This window comes from Notamacropus eugenii, chromosome 1, assembly GCF_028372415.1.
Source record: "Notamacropus eugenii isolate mMacEug1 chromosome 1, mMacEug1.pri_v2, whole genome shotgun sequence".
In the NCBI taxonomy this organism is placed as follows: Eukaryota; Metazoa; Chordata; class Mammalia; order Diprotodontia; family Macropodidae; genus Notamacropus; species Notamacropus eugenii.
In genome coordinates, this window is record NC_092872.1 from 90,044,056 (window position 1) to 90,064,492 (window position 20,437).

At 40.2% G+C, this 20,437-nt stretch overlaps 2 protein-coding genes across 12 annotated transcripts in view; one reads left to right on the forward strand and one right to left on the reverse strand.

The window, feature by feature from the left end:
• Nucleotides 1-12,769, reverse strand: part of LOC140504637 (uncharacterized) — a 38,898-nt gene extending 26,129 nt beyond the window's left edge. The window contains exons 1-2 of the mRNA XM_072609906.1: nt 12,707-12,769; nt 11,823-12,442 (exon numbers count right to left, since the gene is read on the reverse strand). Of these exons, the coding sequence (XP_072466007.1) occupies nt 11,823-12,442; nt 12,707-12,769 (683 nt within the window). The remainder of the gene's footprint in view (nt 1-11,822; nt 12,443-12,706) is intronic.
• The window catches only part of ATF7IP2 (activating transcription factor 7 interacting protein 2), a 90,214-nt gene continuing 81,646 nt past the window's right edge, over nt 11,870-20,437 (forward strand). For 6 of the 11 annotated variants that reach the window (XM_072608947.1, XM_072608982.1, XM_072608992.1 and 3 more), the window contains exon 1: nt 11,870-11,992. The gene's annotated coding sequence lies outside the window, so the exon portion shown is untranslated. The other 5 variants (XM_072608957.1, XM_072609017.1, XM_072609039.1 and 2 more) reach the window with 4 other exon arrangements.

Sequence of the window (20,437 nt, forward strand, 5' to 3'; positions counted from 1 at the left end):
AGTAGGGAAAGAGTGCTGAGTGAACTAGGGTCATTAGGTTTTTGTTTTTGTTTTTAATTTTTACCCTCTTTTTGAATCTGGGTATCCTAGATCATGGAGACAGCTGAAATTGGTTTATCTTTGGCACATAATTTCTGTTTTATAGAGGTCTGAAAAGTCATGGAGATCAGAAAAAAATGCCTCCTTCTTGTTGCATGCATAACATGGATTTTTCTTTAAAAGACTGTTAGAATTCTCCTATGAATCAAGCAGGACCAGTTTTCCTCTCTTTGGAAGTTCCTTTATAGGTAGATCTATTTCCTTTTCTAAGATTGGGTCATTTAAGATCTCCAGCTGGTCTTCTGAATTTGGATATTTAAATTTTTTTTAAGGTATTCCACTTTTTCTTCAGTGTTCTCAGTTTTGTTAACATATCATTGTGCAAAATATGTTGTGGTTATTCCCTTTATTTCTTCTGGTTTTACTGTGATTTCATCTTGCTCATTTGCTAATTTATTGATTTGATTTTTTGTTGTCTTTTTAATCAGATTAGCTATGCATTTATTAATATCTTTTTCAAGAATCAGATTTTATCATTTTTATGGAATTTTGGGTTTCAAATTTATCTATTTCCCTTCTAACCTTTAAAATCTTTCCTTGTGCTTATTTTTTCTTACTAATCTTTAGAAATTCATATTCAATTCATTAATCTGCTCTTTTTCAAATTTGTTAATATATGTTTATAAGGATATAATTTTCCCCCTATCAACTGCTTCAGCTACATCATAGGATCTTGGTATAGTTTTTCATCATCTGTTTTTGGGGAGGGCTGTTAATAATTAGTTTTCAGTTTTCAACAATTACTTGCACAAGTTTTAATCCCCCTTCTAACTCCCCTTTCTCACAATAGCATGCAATTTTATATGAGTTCTACACATACATTCCTACTAAATACAACTTCCCATCGGTCATACTGCACAGAAGAATTAAAATTAATGGGAGAATCCATGAGAAAAACCAAACCAAAACAAAATAGAAAATAGTCTGCTTCATTCTGAGTTCCCTTTGTAGTTTTGTAGTCCTTTCTATAAAGGATGTTCTCATAGGAAATTCTCCTTTCAAGCAATAATCCTTCCTCATCTCTCTCGAATGATTGGGTGTATGTCACTCAAAGTAAGATTGTGATGACCTAAGCCTGAAAGAGCCACAGTTTCCCACTGCATCCTGGGCCATCTCCAGTTGTCCTGATGAATATCATGCCACTGGACCCAGATGGCTTAGGAGAAGAAAGTGAGGTTGGTTGCACAGCCCTCCCTCACTCAAATCAAAGTCAACTGCAAATCATGTCATCATCTTGATATCTTAGTCCTCCTCAAGAATGAATGACAAACACAATGTCTCTCACACCAGCCACAACTCTTCTCAAAGGCAAAGTGCAGGTTAATTTATTTTATTTTCAGTTTATATTGTATACTAATCATTGCTATGGTATTTCAGGTGCATTAGGGACAAAAACTTAAAATTATAAATTATTTTTATATGAATATTTTTGGAGATGTGCTACTGATCATCTGATTTTACATCATTTCTTATGGGAAAATTTGCTTTGCAATAGGAACAGATCACATGAAGAACAGAATCTCAAAATGGATTAAGTTTGTAAACCAAGGTTCCACTAGATCTGCAAAGTGCAATAAAGTGGAGCACAATAGAACAATGTCTGTACTGTCAGTTAAAAGAAGACCTGGAACTGATTGTGGCTCAGGTCACAAGCTTCTTATTGAAAAATTCAGATCAAATTAAAGAAAGTAGGGGAAATCATCAGACCATATAGGTATGATCTAAATAACATCTGATTTGTGGTGCAGCTTAAAACAGTTACCAGGTAGACCAACATCCTATGACTAACATCCTCTGGAAAGTACTGTGATAGGCAAACATCCTGTCACAAGACTGACTCATATCCTTTGTAAAGTTTCCATAATTGGCCATTTCCAGAAAGACAGGAAGTTGATGGTTTACATGCTACTTCTTCAAACCATTGTGATTGGAAAGCACTGAGAAAAGGGGAACTAGAAACAAGGCACTTAGCGTTATTTTCTTGTTTCCCATATCACTGGGCAGTTTACAGGATGTGTGTGGCAAACTACAAGGGTGGAGTAGGCAATTGAAATTACTGGCACAAAGGAGCTAACTCATACAACAAAGAAGCCCAACCAATACATTTACCCATTTACTGATTAAGCCCTATGAAACAGAAGGGGGGAAATCTTATTAAGACTCAATCAGCTTACTATGCACTAATGACCAATCAATGATAATGATCAATTTTCAATCCCACATTCCTTCCCCCCGCCTTTTCAATCCTTCCCCTTCCTCCTCGTCCACTCCCCTGTAAGTTCTTTTCTTATTGAGACCACAAAGTTTTCCTCACTGCTAGTCCTCCATTTGACCAGGGAGCATACACAATGCTCTCTGCTCCATTTTTCATTACCCACTTCCATGTACCCTCTCCTATTGTAATGTATTCTCACCAAAAAAATTCCCACATTTTTTTTTCACCTCTAGGGAGGGTATTGCCAGGTTCTGTCCATAATTCCCTAGACCTGCTTCTTCATTGTGACATTCACCAGACTTCAGCCTTCGCCCCTATCTTTTTGGGTACATTTAGAAAAAAGTGTTATTGGTTTCTCTGTTGTGACTCTGCTGCTGTTGATGTCCTTGGCTATTGCATTGTTTGGAGTGTTGGGAAGACAAATCGCCTTCAGTTCTGGTTTTCTTTCTTAAAATGTTTCAGATACCTTTTCATTTTTGAAAGCCCATCTTTTTTCCTGTAGGTTAAGTTCAAATCTGTAGACTAGGTCACCCTGAACTAGCTGCACCCTAAACTCCACTACTCTATAATATTCCATTTTCCTCCAACGTTTCCCAGTGAGTGGATGAGAAGTCTTTTATTTTTTGTCTTATCACATTTGTCTTGGAGACTTACGTTACCTAAGTTGTGTCTGTGTATCTTGTCTTTAAGATTAGTATGTTTTGCTTGCATAATGAGCTTATTTTTTAAATGTTATTGTTTTTTAATTCTACTCTTCTAAGTTATCCTTCACTTTGGTGTATTTGTATTTCCAACTTATTATTTTCTCTTTTGTTTCTTTGGTGAGACTTATTGTTGGAGATTCTGATTTTTCTATTCTGCCTATTATTTTTTCTGTGTAGAACACAAATTTTGCTCTTACCATTCTCATTTCTCTTTTGAAGCACTCAGGAATAGTGTTATGGCTCTATGTTCTCACATTCCACAGGGTCCTCTGCTCGTTAAGGGTTGAATCATTTTCCTTTGTGTAGCAGTTTATTCACAGATGCCTCAACTCGTTTAATAAATCTGGATGCCATATTTCCTTCTGTTATTAATGTTTTCCCCAATCTGTTTATGTTCACATCTTTGAGTTTTCTTCTGGGATCTTTGGTAATTTCAGTCTCCCCCTCCCCCTTATTTTCTCCTATTGCTCACATTCTGACTCTCTCTCCCTTCTGCAAGTGATTTCCTTGGAGGCTGGATCTCAAAGTGTTTCAGCCTCCTTTCATACCTGGCAATCCATGGTTCAACAGCCTGTGTTTTTGCACCAAGTGATTTTGGGATGGATAAAACTGGCTAGAGCTGGATGCTAAGCTTTTCCCTTCAGATTTAGTGGAGTGCTTTATATATTTATTCTTCCACCCCATTCCCAAGACACATGGTATCCTGATCCATTCCTTCTCTTTCTTAGTTATCATTTGCAGTACTGGTACTATGGGCTTATTTGAGCATAATCTGTCTTGGCATATGGCAAGCTTCTACTTCTAATGGGCTGCTACACACTGACTAGCTGTCATGTCCTAAACAAACATACACAGCCTAGGATCAGGTTATCTATGGCACTATAAAGAGGGAAGGGGAGACTAGAATACAAGGTTGGGTTTTGGTGCAAACCTCTATGTTGGGTCTTTGAATTTTAGTGCAGCCTGTATTGTTAATGTATTTTTGCTTAATGGAAAGATCTTTCCCATCCATTAATAGGCCCATGTGACCTTCTTGAGTTACATGGAAGCCTGAGTTACATGAGTCTGTGGTGGGAGAAGCTTGCCAAACAGCTAGAGCAGGAAGGGTGAAGTAGAACTGAGAGGAAGTTGGTCACAGCAGTTAGAGCTGAGGGAGAGAGAGGAAGCAGGCAGCAAACTGAGAGTGTTCATTTGTGGGAAGGTCCTAGCAGGGGGAAATCTTAGAGATGGTGGTATCCCCTACATTGTTATTGTGTATAGATTTCTTTGTTGTTATGATGGATTTGGCTTTCTGGTTTGGGGATTTGGCTTTCTAGTGTTTGAATGTTTTGGTTCTCTCTTCCATGTAGGGAGTCTGTTATATTTTGTGATTCAGAATTACGCAGGCATACTCATAGCCACCATAGGTGCTGTGAATATTGTGCTGGTACTATACAACCTCACTGCCAGTAGTAGTTTTGGAGAGCTTAGGGTAGGCATCAGTTCATGGGTTTAAGGTTTTTATTTTTCACCTTCTTTGGATTCTCAGTATCATAGACCATAGAGACAGCTGAAGTTGCTTTGACTTTTTATCATAATTTTTGTATTGGAAAAGTTTGAGAGGTCATGGGCATCAGAGAAAATGTCATCTCTCCATCATGTTGTTCATGTGACCCAGAATTCTTCCAGGGTAAGTTATTCTCAATTGTAAACCTATACCTGTTACCTTTTGAAATATTGTATTTTAATATGTTCTTTAGTTTTTAGGAGAAATTGGTAGGTCTTTTATACTGGTTAATGTTTTCTTAGATTTAGTCCTCTCCCTATCTTTAGTTTCTGAATGAGGAGTTTGGGATGTTTAGGGAGGACTAGCATCTCTGGTATGTGGGCTTGTTGAGTCCTTTTCAAGGCTGTCCATCCACCTTTGGTATCTACCTGTCACTCAACTCTCACTTGTGGTTCCGTAAAAAGCTGTAGCATGTACAGTGGCCACAACCTGGTAAAACCATCTCAGCAGATGGGCTAAATCAGATTGAGGGTAACTAACAGGCCTCAAACCCACTGTTGAGTTAGGGCAATGTCTACCTTCCTCTGATGGAATGGGCAGATAAGAACAATTTGTTTCAATGGCTATGAAAGTGGCTGAGGCAGATTCTGTGGGGCTCTTAAAGCTTGGTCAGACATCAAAGGCATCAAGGTTTATCTACTGCATCCCGAGCCAATGGCAGTCATTTTGACTTTTGTCTTGCCACTGGATTATGACAACTCTAGAAAACACAGTGAGGCTGATAACTGAGCAATTAATGCACAAGTCAAAAGACATCACCTCTTTTACAGGCAAGTGACAAAGCTGCAGGTGAGGATACACTGGGAGCTATAGTTACAATCCTGCACACAGGCAGCCCAAGCCATAGAGTCATCTTCTCATTGTTCTGAAGCAGCACTAGGGTTCAGTGGTCCTCTGGATGTCTGAGCAGACTTTTTAAAGGACTGTACTACTCACCTCCTGGTATAAGAAAGGGGCTAGAAAGGGTGACCTAAAAATTGTGTTTCACCCAACTCTGGCTTGCTCACCAAAACAGGCAGGCATTTCATCTCATAGTGAAACAGAAAAGATATACAAAAACTTTTGTGAAGATGATTCCACTTACCATCAGTACATGGAACAGGTACACGCTTATGGACAACATGAAATCCAGTACTCAAAAGATGAACAGCTCTTATTGTGAGAGAACTCAGCAGGTATTATACCCAAATAATAGCCCCAAGTGAAACAAGGCTGGCAAATGAAGACCAGCTTAGAGAAAATGGAGTGGCCACAGTAATAGGGAGCGCCATGATGCTGGCATAGGTTTTGCAATCAAAACTAATCTATCAACAAGCTTGTATGCCTCTCATGACAGACTCATGACAGTGCAACTGCCATTTGCAGGAAAGTACCATGCCACCATCATCAGTGGGTATGCTGCCACCATGGCAAACCTTGATGAGGTCAAAGAAAAATTTTACAATGACCTGGAGATCCTCATCACCAATCTGCTAAGAGAGGACAAGCTCATAATTCTGGGTAATTTTGATGCCAGATAAAGCACAGACTATATGTGTTTTCATCCTTTGTTGCCAAAGAAGACCATGCCATCAGAGAAATAATGACATGACTCGCACTTGACTTTGTTTTGAGTGAGGGAGGGCTGGGCAAGTCACCAGCCTCACTTCTCCTTCAGAGCCATCTGAATCCAGTGACCAGATATTCATCAGGATGACTGGAGATGACCCAGGATGAGGCAATTGGGGTTAAGTGACTTGCCCAAGGTCACACAGCTAGTGAGTGTCAAGTGTCTGAGCTCCTCCTGACTCCTGCACTGGTGCTCTATCCACTGCACCACCTAGCTGCCCCTCAAAGCACAGGCTATAACATGGCAGAAAGTCCCTGGAAGGAATGGAGTTAGAAAGAGCAATGGCATTTAGTAGACTATGCATTGTAATGAGAAGATACAGACCAGATGTGAGAGTGACAAAGGCCATGTATGGCAAAGAATGCTGGACTGATCACAGACTTATCCTCTCCAAGCTAAATATTCACGTTCAACAAAAGCAGTCGTCCCAAGACAAGATAACTACCAGAAGACCTAATGTCAACAGATTAGAGCACTTCTCTGAGCATGAACAGTTTGTTGCTAACTTGGAGGGAAAGGTAAGCCAACACACAGTTGGCAACAGCAGAGTAGAAAAAGAGTGGACCATTTTCAGATATTTGGTGTCCAGCACCACATTTACTCATCTAGGCAAGAACAGTCAGAGACATCAAGATTGTTTTGACAAAAATGATGGGTCAATTCAGAAGCTGCTAAATGGAAAATGAACACTCCACAGGATTTACCACTAGGATAGTCCATCTGTCTCTAAGAAGGCATGTACTGCAAGCAAAACTTGGAATGCACGATTCTTGGCTTAGTACGAAGGCAGATGAAATTCAGTTTTATTCTGAGAGTAACAATCCAAAATGCTTTAATGATGCCCTGAAGGCTACTTATGGGCCAAAGACCTATGGTATATCTCAACTGCTCTGGGCAGATGGAGTCACATTGATTAGTGATAAAAACATGATCCTGGAGAGATGAGCTGAACATTTCTATAGTGTTCTCAACAGACTGTCATCAGTCAATGCTGAAGCCACTGATCATTTACCTCAAGTTGAAGTCAATCCCTCTCAAATCAAATTTTCAACTGAGCAAGGGGTTTTGAAGGCCATTTGGTTCCTCTAGTATAGCAAGATACCTGATGCTAATTCCGTCCCAGCTGAGATTTACAAGACAAGGTTATATGGCAAGCAGAAGTTACGCCCCAGGAATTCAAGGATGCCTCCATTGTCCATTTCTATAAAGGAAAAGGGAAAAGGCTGTCCTATGACAGTCACAGACCCTCCCTTTCTCTTAGTCATTGCTGGCAAGATTCTTGCCAGTCTTCCTTAATAGGCTGATCCTTCACCTGGAAGATGGTTCTTCTACCTGAGAGCCAATGTGGCTTCAGAAAGGGCTGAGGAAGAGCTGATAGGTTTGCTGCTCAACAAATTAAGGAGAGAAGAACAGACTTTCATAGACCTAATGAAAGCCTTTGACATTGTCAGTCATGAGAGCTTGTGGAAAATCATGTCAAAATTTGGCTGCCTGAAGAAGTTCATCAGTATTGTAATTCACTTTCTTGACAGCATGCTTGCCTGGGTTCTGGATAATAGACAATGCTCTCAAACTTCCTTACTCACTTAAGGAGTGATATAAGGCTGGGTACTTGCTCCTATGCTTTTTAGCCTGATTATTTTCTGGGATGTTTTCAAATACCTTCAGTGAGGATGAAAATGGCATTAAGGTCAGTTACTGCAGTGATAGTAAATTACTTAACTTGAAAAGGCTACAAAGCAAGACGAAAGTAGAGGGAGAGTTAGTGCATCAATTTTTGTTTGCAGATTGTGCTCTCAGTGGAGCCTCAGGGGCTGAGATGCACCAAAGTATGGATCAATTCTCTGCTGTTCACGCTAATTTTGGCCTAACCACAAGAAAACAGAGTCTTCACTAGGCAGCACCATATCATCCATACATGGAACCAGTTACAGCAAATGGAGAAATTTTGAATGTTGTGGATAATGACAGGGATGTACATATATCTGATGAAGTTAATGCATAAACTGCCAGACTGAGCTCAGTGTTTGGCTCTATAGAAAAGTGTGGGAGAGAATTAGACTATCAAATGGAAGATCTATAGAGCCACTATGCTGACTTCATTGTTGTATGCCTGTGAAACCTGAACAATATAACAATGCCATTGCAGGAAACTGAGTTACTTCCATTTGAACTGTCTTAGGAAGATTCCGAAGATTACCTGACAAGATGAGGTACCGGACACTGAGGTCCTTTCTTGAGCTGAACTGCCAAACATTCAAACTCTACAGCACAAATGTAATGTTAATAGGACAGGAAGATCTTCTCCATCCATTAATAGGCCTATGTGACCTGCTTTGAGCTTCAGCCCAGCTCACAGCTAAGATACAGTCTGACTCACATGGAACCCATTGTGGGAAGAGCTTGCTCAACAGAATTTAACTGAAATAGAATGTTGAGGAGAGACAAGCCAGTGTGAGCTGGTAAAGGGAGGAATTTTGTCTAGGAAAACTTGTAGGGAGGCCTAACAGAAAGAATGCTTAAGATGTTGATGCTCTCTGGATTGGTGATGAGTACCTTGCTAAAATCTTACCTCCTGGTATCCTAATAGTGATATTCTAAATAAATATTTCAGTCTTTACTTTGAGGAAGAGAGCTTATTATATTTTGCGAATCTACCCCGGAAATACGTATGTGCCATAGGCGGCCAGCCTCTGCGGAGTGCTTTGGCAAGTGTCTGAAAAGAAAGATACAGGGCAGGTGGGAATGCAAGCATGCAATCTGTTTATTACTCTAAGGGTCAAGGTATTTAAAGGCTGTGACCACAATCACGTGCACACAAAGCTTATTCCCTGACTCACCCACATCCTTGTACCCAAAGCTAGTTCCTGTTTTCCCTATTGCTCATCTTATCAGCAAGAACATCAGATTCTCAGGGTCATGGAGAGCTTTTGCCAGGGCTGTGTAAGCACAAGAACCATGGAAACAGGCTTCACCTCAGCTATGGCCTTGATCACGGGACTCACACTCTAACCCTTAGTCCTCTACACATACGCGTATTTCATAGCAGCTGCTATGGGTATCACCTTGGCATTACAAGAAAATGCCACTCAAATGGGCTGGCCATGCTGTTCGAATGCCAAATGTAGGCTTGCTTCAAAGACTATTTTATGGAGAACTCACACAAGGTTAAGTGCTCACATGTAGGTCAGAAGAAGTGATACAAGGACATTTTTAAGGTTTCTCTGAAGAACTTTGGAATCAATTGTGACGCATGGGAGACATTGGCACAGGGCTGCCCAGAATGACATGCCCATATCAAAGAAGGGGCTGTGTTCTATATACGAAGCAGAATTGCAGTAGCTCAAAAGGAACGTGAGATGTGCAATTTTAGGGACATCTCCACTCCAAATGTTCACACAGTCTATTTGTACCTGAACTGTGGTACAGCTTTCCGACCTACTCTTGGTCTGATTAGCCACAGGTGGACACACTGCACCTTGACCCCAACAGAATAATGCCATTTTGGTCTTCTTTGAGAAGGAAGGACAATAACCAAACAACAAGCAAAGCCTCCAAGGAAAACACAACTTGGTCACTAAATCAACTAGAATTCATTCTAAAAGAAGAAATATCCTCTCAGACCCCTAAAGTGCTATCACTGACATTTCATTCTTCATCTTCTGTATTCAGTCATCTCTTGTTGATCGTCCGTCCCTTGGCAATACTTCTCTCATCCACCCCCTTTTCTCCATACACATAGCCACCACCCAGTTCAGGCTCTCATCAGAATTATTGCTTTAGCTTACTAACTGACATTGTGGAACACAAGAAGAAATAAAATAGTTCCTGTCTGGCTCCACAAGTTACCCAATGTCAAACTGCAGGCCTAAGTTTCTCTCATAAAATTCTCCTGCTTCTCTTGAACTGATTTCTCAATTTCTCAAAGAAAGTAGCAGAAGGGCCTCTTCTTCTTCTTTGTCTATATTGTTGCTTTAAAGTTGGGGGTGTGTGCGGGGGGGGATCCTGCATATTATTTCCTAAGGCTGTAAAATCCTGTGTGTCTCTGTATCTTTTTGTTCAGCTGTGGCTGCTGTCTACTTAGAAAATCCCCCAGTGGTCTCCCTACTTCTATATCTCTCCTCTTCAGTTCATTCCCAACACACCTAGCAAAGTGTTATTCTTAATGCTCAGGTCTGATCGTTTTCCTTCCCAGCTCAGAAAGCTCCAGTGGCTCCCTATTGCCTCTAGGCTCTTTCGCTTAACATGTCAAGGTCTTCACAATCTGAATACCTTAGCAGGCTTTTCAAACCCCTTAGAATCAAAGCTCAGCTCAAGTACTATCTCCTCCATTTTCTACATCCCCTCCAAACGCTAATGCCTTCCTTCCCCTTATTTATTTCTATTTGCTTTGTAAAGGACTGTAAGGCATTTTTGATTTTTGCAGCCCCAGCAGCAGGCAGCACCTAGATGTTTAAAAGATACCTACAGATTTGTATTTTTTTCAACGCCTTCACATAAAAGCTTTGATAAAATAGCGGCAGAGAAGCAGCTACAATGATGAGTTTGTTTGCATTGTGACTCAAAGAGGAAAAGATTCTACCCAAAGGACAGGGGGAGAGCAAGGATATACGGGAATTCCCCACTCAATTTTGCACAATCAAGTTCCGTCCTCCCTGTTGGAGCTGTGCACTCGCACACCCCCTACGCAAAAAGGTTGTATTGTTCCAGTTGGAGCCAAGCTTACACACACGCACAATCTTTACACACATAAGTTTTGTCCCATTTAGAGCTACACATACACACTACACAAACTTCTATTTCCCAGTGGGAGCTCTGCCCGCTCTACACACAGACACAGACACACACACTCACTTCGATGGTGGGAGAAGCTCACAACCACACACACCACAGTTCTATTTCCCAGTGGGAGCTCTGCCCGCACACACATACCCACCTCTACACACACACACATACACTCATACCTATTGTCCCAGTGGGAGCAGCGCATACACACTGACACACACACACACACACACACACTGCCCCAGTGGGAGCAGCGTACAACCACACTCACGCACAAACACAGACAGAAAGACACACACACACACACACACACACACTCTGTCCCAGGGGGAGCTGCGCACAACCACACTCACGCACAAACACAGACACACAGACAGACACAGACACACAGACACACACACACTGCCCCAGGGGAAGCAGCGCACGACCACACACGCACACACACACACACACACACACACTACCCCAGTGGGAGCAGCGCACAACCACACTCAGAGACACACACACACACTGCCCCAGTGGGAGCAGCGCACAACCACACTCAAGCACAAACACAGACAGACAGACACAGACATACACAGACAGACACACACACACACTGCCCCAGGGGAAGCAGCGCACAACCACACTCACGCACAAACACAGACACAGACACAGACACACAGACACACAGACACAGACACACACACAGACACACACACACACACACACACACACACACACACACTGCCCCTGGGGAAGCAGCGCACGACCACACACGCACACACACCCTCAGCCCCCCGAGGCCTCTCTTATAGGCTGGACGCCCAGAAGCGTTTGGCCCAGCCTCCCAGCCATTGGCCCGGCGCCTCCCCGGACCCTCACCTCGGGGGTGGGCGGGCCGAGCGCGGGGCGGAGAAGTAGGTGAGCAGCCTGCGCGCTCCCTTTTCCCTGGAAGTTCCTCCGGGAAAGGAGCGCTCTCCGCGTGCGCCCTCCGGCCGCCTGCCCCGGGAGAAAGCGCGCAGGCTTCGGCGGAGAAGGAGGGCGATCGCTCGGTACGTGGGGGCTCGGCCGCAGGACGGCGAGGCGAGTTCGGAGCGTTGGTCGGCGGTTGGCCCCGGGGCGTTCGGAGGGGGCGGGCGAGCGAGCGTCCCGCCGCGGCCCCGCACTCCCAGCTCCTTCTCCCGCCCAGCGCACTCGGGGAGTCGTGGAGGGCTGCCCCGGCCCCGGCGGAAATAGGCTTTGGAAGGGAGAACGGCCGCCCCCACGGGGCCGGCTCCCCGAGGGCGTGGCCCCGTGCGCTCCCTCGGAGTGTCGGACCGGACCTTCCCGGCCGTCCTAGGTAGGGGGCAGCCCTGGCGGCGGGGCTTTGGGCTCCGGTGTGCGGGGTTGAACCCCCAGCCCCGGGCACGAGCGGCCCTCACCCCGCTTTTTAACGATCCGCCCAACCGTGAGTGCTTCCCGGGGCAGGACTTGTAGGAGTGGGGACGAGGACAGTGGCCAGCCTTTCAAGAACGTCTCTTTTCCTCAGGTCCAACGGACCCTGGGACGTTTTCCCGGAGTTTTAGGAGCTTGCTCCCTGAAGAAGGCAGGGTCCCGATTTCAGTGGCCATCTAGTACCACCGACTAGTGCCCGAGAAGGACCTCTCTGCGACGCCCCCCGACCCCCGTGGAGGGGAAATCACTGTTTCTCCCTTTCGAGCCCCAAATCACCTTCCTCCTCCTTCTGAGTTGCAGGCGCCAAGGAGAGCCCATCTTGTCCCTCTTACCGTCCTCCCCGGTCCCAGAATGTCCTCCTCCGCAGGCGAAATGTCCCATTTCCTTCCATCCATCCTTATGTCACTTTCTTTTCAACTGATACAGTTTCTTGGAGAGAAACTTACTTGTTTCTATTGTCCCTGAGCTGTGAGTCTTATGTTGCCGAACACCAGGCAGTGAGCAAACATGATACTTTGAAAATAGGTACTTTCTCAAATGTGTCTCTATTATCGAAGGTTTTTTTTTTTTTTTAACAGAGGAAAACAGTAAAGAAATAACAAGTCTGCATATTATATACAAGAAAAGTTGAAGTAACCTCTAGCAAGAATCAAAATCTTCACTTCTGGTGGACAAAAAAAACTAGGGACCGGGGTGTGCAAAAAGAAATAGACCCTTAAGCAACTTATAAGAAATCTAGATGAGGAAATGAAAGCCATTTCTTAAGTTTTGTTTTGAATAAATATTGCTGTCCATTTCCGTGACTGCTTTTTTTAGGTCGTCTCCGATGCTGCCAAGGAATATATACCGATTTATTTTATCAAGTCCCTTTTTCCTGAAATCAATTATTTTCTGCTACTGTAATTTTTCTCACAAAAATTTCTGCATTTCTCTCAATTGCCATGCCACAGTGCCATTATTCTGTGTGGCTCAAACATACTATAATGTGTAGTGTTTTGTTTTGTTTTTTAATTAAGTCTGTGGACAGAAAAATCCCAACATTGCTATTACATTATTTATAAGAGAATTTTTCCATAGCTGAATAAGTATTTGTAGAGTTAATAAAGCATTCTTACTCAGGTTGCTAGAGCTTAGAAATATTTTCATTATTCTTTTTCTGTTATGCTAGTATTAATGTGGTGTACATAGAAAGGGCACTGTCTCTGAAGTCAAGGAGCCTAGACTCAAATTCTTGCTCGGATTACAGTCTTAGTAGTCTTAGGCAAGTCAACTTTTCTTGCACTTCAGTTTCCTCATTTGTAAAATGAGGTGTCTGAAATAGATGGTTTTTTGAGGTCCCTTGCTGTTCCAATGTATGTTCAATGAAAAAGATCTAAAAAATTAAATTGATAAAATGAAAACTGGGTAATAGATGTTGAAGAAAACCTAAGAAGAAAGCTTAATCCAGAAAACTTTGAAATACCCTACCCAGGCAATGGAATGGAGGAGTAGTGGTTGATTTAAAATAAAAGAGATAGTTACTTTTCATGTACTAAAGTAGCCAATTCAAAAAACATTTCATTAAGTAATCTCCCTAGGGCTCCTCATAGTCCCCTCTTTCTCCCTACCAAAAAGGCATCAGGATCAGTCTTTGACTTAGACCTCACATGTTCTACTCCAATCAGGTGAAGCCACCTACTTATTAATCTAATGTGGCTCACCTACTTCCACTTGTATGTCTTTGGATTGACTCCTACCCCAGTAAGTCTTGAGGTCTTAACTTGTTAATGAGACCATCTATTCACTTGCTTGATTTCTCTGGCGGTACTTTTGACTACTTGTCCCCTGACTTCAACCTGCTGGCCTAAATACTGATCACCAGTTTCTGGACACCTCCAGTTGTGATGGCCGATGGCCAATATTCTGACTTTCACAGTTTTTTTTTCTGACCTCCCACCTAGCCCCAGTTTGGATTTATTACTCCCATTCATTACTGCCCTTTCTCCCAAATGTGAGGAAAATGAGTTGAAATGAGCGAGATGACGTACCATATTGGTCTAAATCTCAGGCTACGTATAATTTACAAGAAACACCGCAATTGAATATGAGTTAGTAACATGTGAGTTCACTTTTGGCCTACATATTGTAGTAAATGCTACTGAATAGTTTCAGGTTATTCAAATTGTATTTTTAAAAATTAATTTTTATACTTTGAGTTCTGAGTTGCCTGCCTTCATTCCTCACAACTCCATATTAGAGAATGCCAGCATTTAATATAGCTATATGTATGGAACCATACACTTTTATATGGAGGTGGATAGCATTTTCCTTCATAAGTTCTTTGGAGATAATTCGAATGATCCTGTTAATCAGAATTACTTACTTTTCAAACAATATTGCTATAACCGTGTAGAACATTCTCTTGGTTCTGCTTGTTTCACTCTGCATTATTTAGCACAGGTTTTCCACATTTTTATAAAACCAAACTTATTTCTTAGAGCACAGTAGTATTCTATCACAGTCAACTTAAATCCACCACAACTTAATGCAGCCATTCCCCAATTGACCTAATTCCCTTAATTTTCAATTCTTTGCCACCACAAAGAGCTGCTTTATGGAATATACAGTTCTTTTTCCTTTTCCCCTTATCACTCTGGGAAATAGACCTAATAGTGGTATTGTTGGGTCAAAGGGTATACGTAGTTTTATAACTCTTTGGGTGTAATTTCAAATTGCTCTTCAAAATGGTTGGATTAGTTCACAGTTCTACAAACTGTACTACTGTCTCAATTTTTCCCCATTCCCTACGTTTGTCATTTTCCCCTTCTGTCATTTTAGCCAATCTGATAGGTGTGAGACAGTATATCAGAGTTGCTTTAATTTGCATTTCTCTAATCAATAATGATTTAGAGTATTTTTTTCATATTAGTATATATAGCTTTGATTTCTTCTTCTAAAAACTGCCTGTTTAGATCATTTGACATGTATCAATTGGGAAATTGTTCTTTCTTATAAATTAGACTCATTTCTCTATATATTTGAGATATGAAGCCTTTATCCAAGAAACTGACTAAAGAAGTTTTTCCATATTTTCTGCTTTCCTTCTAATCTTGGCTGCATTGACTTTATTTGTACAAAAACTTAAAATTTATTATAAATCAAAATTATCCACTTCTACATCCCTTGACACTCTCCATCCCTTGTTTATTCATAAATTCTTCTCTTATTCATGAATCTGATAGGTAATATGTTCCATGTTCCTCTAATTTACTTATGGTATCTCTTTTTATGTCTGGGTCATATATCTGTTTTGACCTTATCTTGGTAAGTGGTGATAAGATTTTGCTCTATACCTAGTTTTTGCAAGACTGCTTTCCAATTTTCCTAGCAGTTTTTACCAAATAGTTAGATCGTATCCAAAAAGTTTAGATGTTTGCATTTACCGAAACAAGAAGTTACTATAATCATTTTCTACTCGGTGTTATTACACTAAAATATCGTTTTATTTCTTAACCAGTGCCAGATAGTTTTGCTAATCACCACCTTATACCACATTTTAAGATCTGGTACTGCTAGACCTCTTTACTTTTTTTTATTAATTCCTTTCATAGTGTTGAATTTTTGTTCTTCCAAATAAATTTTATTATTTTGTTCCTAGCTCAAGTAATTTTTGGTAGTTTAATTGGAATGGCACTGAATAAGTAGATTAGTTTAAGCAGAATTATGACTTTTTATTATATTGACTTGACTCATCCATGCACAATTAATATTTCTCTGATTATTTAAATCTGAATTTATTTGTATAAAATGTTTTATAATTATGTTCATTTAATTCTTGGGTTTGTCTTGGCAGGTATACTCCTAAGTATTTTATGTTGTCTACAGTTAATTTAAATGAAATACCTCTTACTCTCCTTGCAGGGTTCTGTTGGTTATATGTAGAAATTATGTACATATATTGTGGATTTATTTTATATCCTACAACTTGGCTAAAATTCTTCATTGTTTTGATTGAGCTGTTAGTTGGATCTCTAGGATTTTCCAAGTGTAGCATCATATTTGTTTGCAAAAATAGTTATTTTTATTTCCTTATTGCCCATTCTGATTCCTTCAATTTCTTTTTCTTTTTTTATTACTATTGTTAGCATTTTTAGTACATATTGAGTAATGGTGAGGATAATGGGCATCTTTGTTTGATTCTTGATTTTATTGGGATGACTGCTAGCATATCCCAATTATAGATAATGCTTGCTGATGATTTGGGGTAGATGCTTCTTATTTTGAGGAAAAATATTTAAGCCTATGCTTTCAGGTGTTTTTAAATAAATTGTGTTAATAATTTTCCTTACATTGAATCAGCCCTCTGTTCTAGGTTTCAATCCTACTTGGTCACAATGTATAATCTTTGTGACATATTGCTGCAGTATTTTATTCAGCTAGCTAGTATTACATTTAGAATTTTACATCAATATTCATTGCTGAATTTGATCTATAATTTTCTTTTTCTGTTTTTGCCTGGTTTAGGTATTGGCACCCATATTTGTTTTATAAGAGGAGTTTAGCAGGATTCCTTCTTTACTTCAAATAATTTATGTAATATTGGAATTAGTAGATCTTTAAATATTTGATAGAATTCCCTTGTAATCCATCTGGTCCCCGATGCTTTTTTCTGAAGAAGATCATTTCTGGCCTGTTCAATTTCTTTTTCTAAAATAGGTTGATTTAAATATTCTATTTTTCTTTTAATCTGTGCAGTTCATATTTTTGTAAGTATTCTTCCATTTCACTGAAATTGTTCAGTTTATTGGCATGTAGTTGGGCAAAATAACTTCACTGCTTTTATTCATTGGTGGTGAATTCATCCTTCTTCTTGATACTAGTGATTTGGTTTTCTTCTCTCTTTTCATCAAATTAATCAATGGTTTATCTAGTTTATTATTATTTTTTAAAAAAACTAATTTTATTTATTCAATGATTTTCTTACATTCAGTTTCATCAATTTCTCATTTAATTTTCAAGATTTTCATTTTGGTGTTTAATTTGTTCTTTTTCTAGTATTTATTGTATATCCAATTTATTGAGTTCCTCTTTCTCAAGTTTATTGATGTAGGGGCAGCTAGGTGGTGCAGTGGAGAGAGCACCAGTGCAGGAGTCAGGAGGACCTGAGTTCAAATTTCACCTCAGACATTTGACACTCACTAGCTGTGTGACCTTGGGCAAGTCACTTAATCCAATTGCCTCATCTTGGGTCATCTCCAGTCATCCTGATGAATATCTGGTCACTGGATTCAGATGGCTCCGGAGGAGAAGTGAGGCTGGTGACCTGAGCAATCCTCCCTCACTCAAAACAAAGTCAAGTGCAAGTCATGTCATCATTTCTCTGATGGCATGGTCTCCTTCGGGAATGAAGGATGAACACACACACAGTTTATTGATGGAACGTTAAAAGATATAAAATTTCCTTGTAGTAGTGCTTTAGCTCTATCCTATAAGTTTTGATATATTTTCTTACCATCATTCTCTTTAATAAAATTATGTATTTTTTCTGTGATTTGCTCTTTGACTCGCTCATTCTTTAGGACTAGGTTATTTGGTTTCTAATTAATTTTTAATCTGTTTCCTTGGTCCTTTATTAACTGTAATTTTTACTGCATTATGATCAGAAAAGGATGAATTTAATATTTATGCTTTTCTGCATTTGACTCTTAAGGTTTTTACGCCCTAACATATGATCAGTTTTTGTAAAGGTAACATGTACCACTGAGGAAAAGGTATATTCATTTCTGTTCCCATTCAGTTCTCTCTAGGTGCCTATTGCATCTAGTTTATCTAAAATTCCATTCATCTTCTTGATGTCTTTTGTATTTGTTTTTTCATTAGATTTATTTTTTTCTGATAGGAGGTTAAGTCTTCTACTATTATAGTTCTGCTTTTTCCACCTGTAATTAATTTACTTCTTCCTTTGTAAATTTGGATACTGTAATATTTGGGGGATGTAGGTTTAGTAGTGATATTCATTATCCATAGTAGTTTTTAATATAATAGTTTCCTTGCTTATTTCTGTTAATTAAATCTATTGTAGCTTTAACTTTTTTTTGAGATTATGATAGGAACCCCACCTTTTTTTTTCTTTTTACATCAGCTGAAATATAGCTTCTACTCCAGCATGTTATTTTTACTCTGTGTATATCTCTCATTTTTAAATGTGTTTCTTATAAACAGTATATTGTTGGATTTTGATCTATTTTTGCTGTCCTTTTCTGTTTTATAGGTGTGTTCAAATTTATAATTTACTAGTTTTAAAGTGCCATCCTATTTTTTCCTATTGTCTATCCTTCTCTCTCTCCTTTTGCCCTGTCTCTCCTTGGAAGTTTAATTTACTTCTGACCGCTGCATACCTAATCTGCACACCCTTCTAATAGCCCCTTTCTTATCCTATTCTTTTGCCCTCTTATTTCTCTGTAAGTTGAGAAGACTTTTATACCAAATTAGACGTATGTGTTATTCCTTCTTTATAACCCCTGATGAGAATAAGGTTTCCACACTGTCCATCCTTCTTCCCATCCTTTTCTCTACTACAAAAGTTCTTCCATTTATGCCTCTTTTATATGAGAGAATGTGCTCCATTTTACCTTTCCTGAAGCATAATAGATTCTGCTCAGCACCTTACTTTTACTCTGTGTGTGTCTCTCTGCCTCAAGTGTATTTCTTGTAAAGAACGTATTTTAGCATTGTGGTTTTTGATGGATTCTGCCATCTACTTTTGTTTTATAGGAGAGTTCATCGCATTCACATTCACAGTCATGATTATCATCTATGTATTTCCCTCCATCTTATTCTTCCTGTTTCTCCTTTCACTCCTTTGTTGTTTCAGACTATCACTTTCCCTGATCTGCCCTCCCTTTTGTCATTCTCCACCCTACCCCCTTTACTTACTCTCCTTTCCTCCTGCTTCCCTGTTAGGTGACGTAGATTTCTATTTTCAACTCATTGTGTGTGATTTCGTTTTTAAGCCAATACTGATGAAAGTAAGATTCAGGTGATGTTCCATACCTACCTTCTCATCTTTCCCCCTACTATAATAGGTCTTTTGTACCTCTTTATGTGAAATGATTTACCCTATTCTACCTTTTCCTTTTTTCTGCACGCAGTATACTCCTCTTTTTCATCCCTGTATTGTCAAGGCAATATTCACTGTGCTGCTGATGGCTGTGAATATGCTGGCATAATTCTCAATTGCAGAGTATAAAAGACTCTCCATATAGAAGGCAGAAGAAAAGCATTTATTTAGACACCAGAAAGCCAGATCTGTCATGGTGACCAAGAAGTTAATAAACATGATCACTGCAGTCATTCCCTTCTGCTGGGGTCTTCTCACAAGCAAACACTCATGAGCCTGAGTCTTTCCATAGCTGCCTCCCTGCGTCCTCTCCTCTGCCTGACTGTGCTCCTTCACTTCCAGTTCTACTTCACTCTTCCTGTTCCACCTGTTCAGCAAGCTCCTCCTACCACATATTTTAGGCTTCCAGGTGGTTTAAGCAGGTCACATGGACATATTAATGAATAAGAAAGATCTTTCCATTTAAATTACTATTACATTCAGCCCCAAGATTTTTTGTATTTTTGTATAGGTTGGTGGAGCAGTGGGTATCAACAGAATTGTAACAGGAATAACAGAAAATAAACAGTGTCGTAGGCAACTGGTGTCAATAAAAATTTACCACAGTATAACGGACCCCACAAAATGAGCACATAAAACAATATCTTAGGGTAGGGCTTGAGCACAAGCACCCCATCATTCCCCCCTTGAACTAATGGAGTCTAGAATCTTGGAGTAAGGGGTGAAGGTCTCTTCTTCCATAGCTACTTCCTGCTAAAATTGGATGTAGAGTTGTCCCTGTGCCAAGAAGTCCCATTTGAGAGATGAGTTCTTTAGCTGACATCTGGAGTTTGATGGACTGCAGGTCCAGAGGTGACACATCACAGTTGTGGACAAGTGGGAGACATTTGGGTTAAGCAATGAGGCATCCGCAGGTGGAGGGTACTAAGCCTATAGGAAGCAAATCTAGCAAACAAGTTTAATA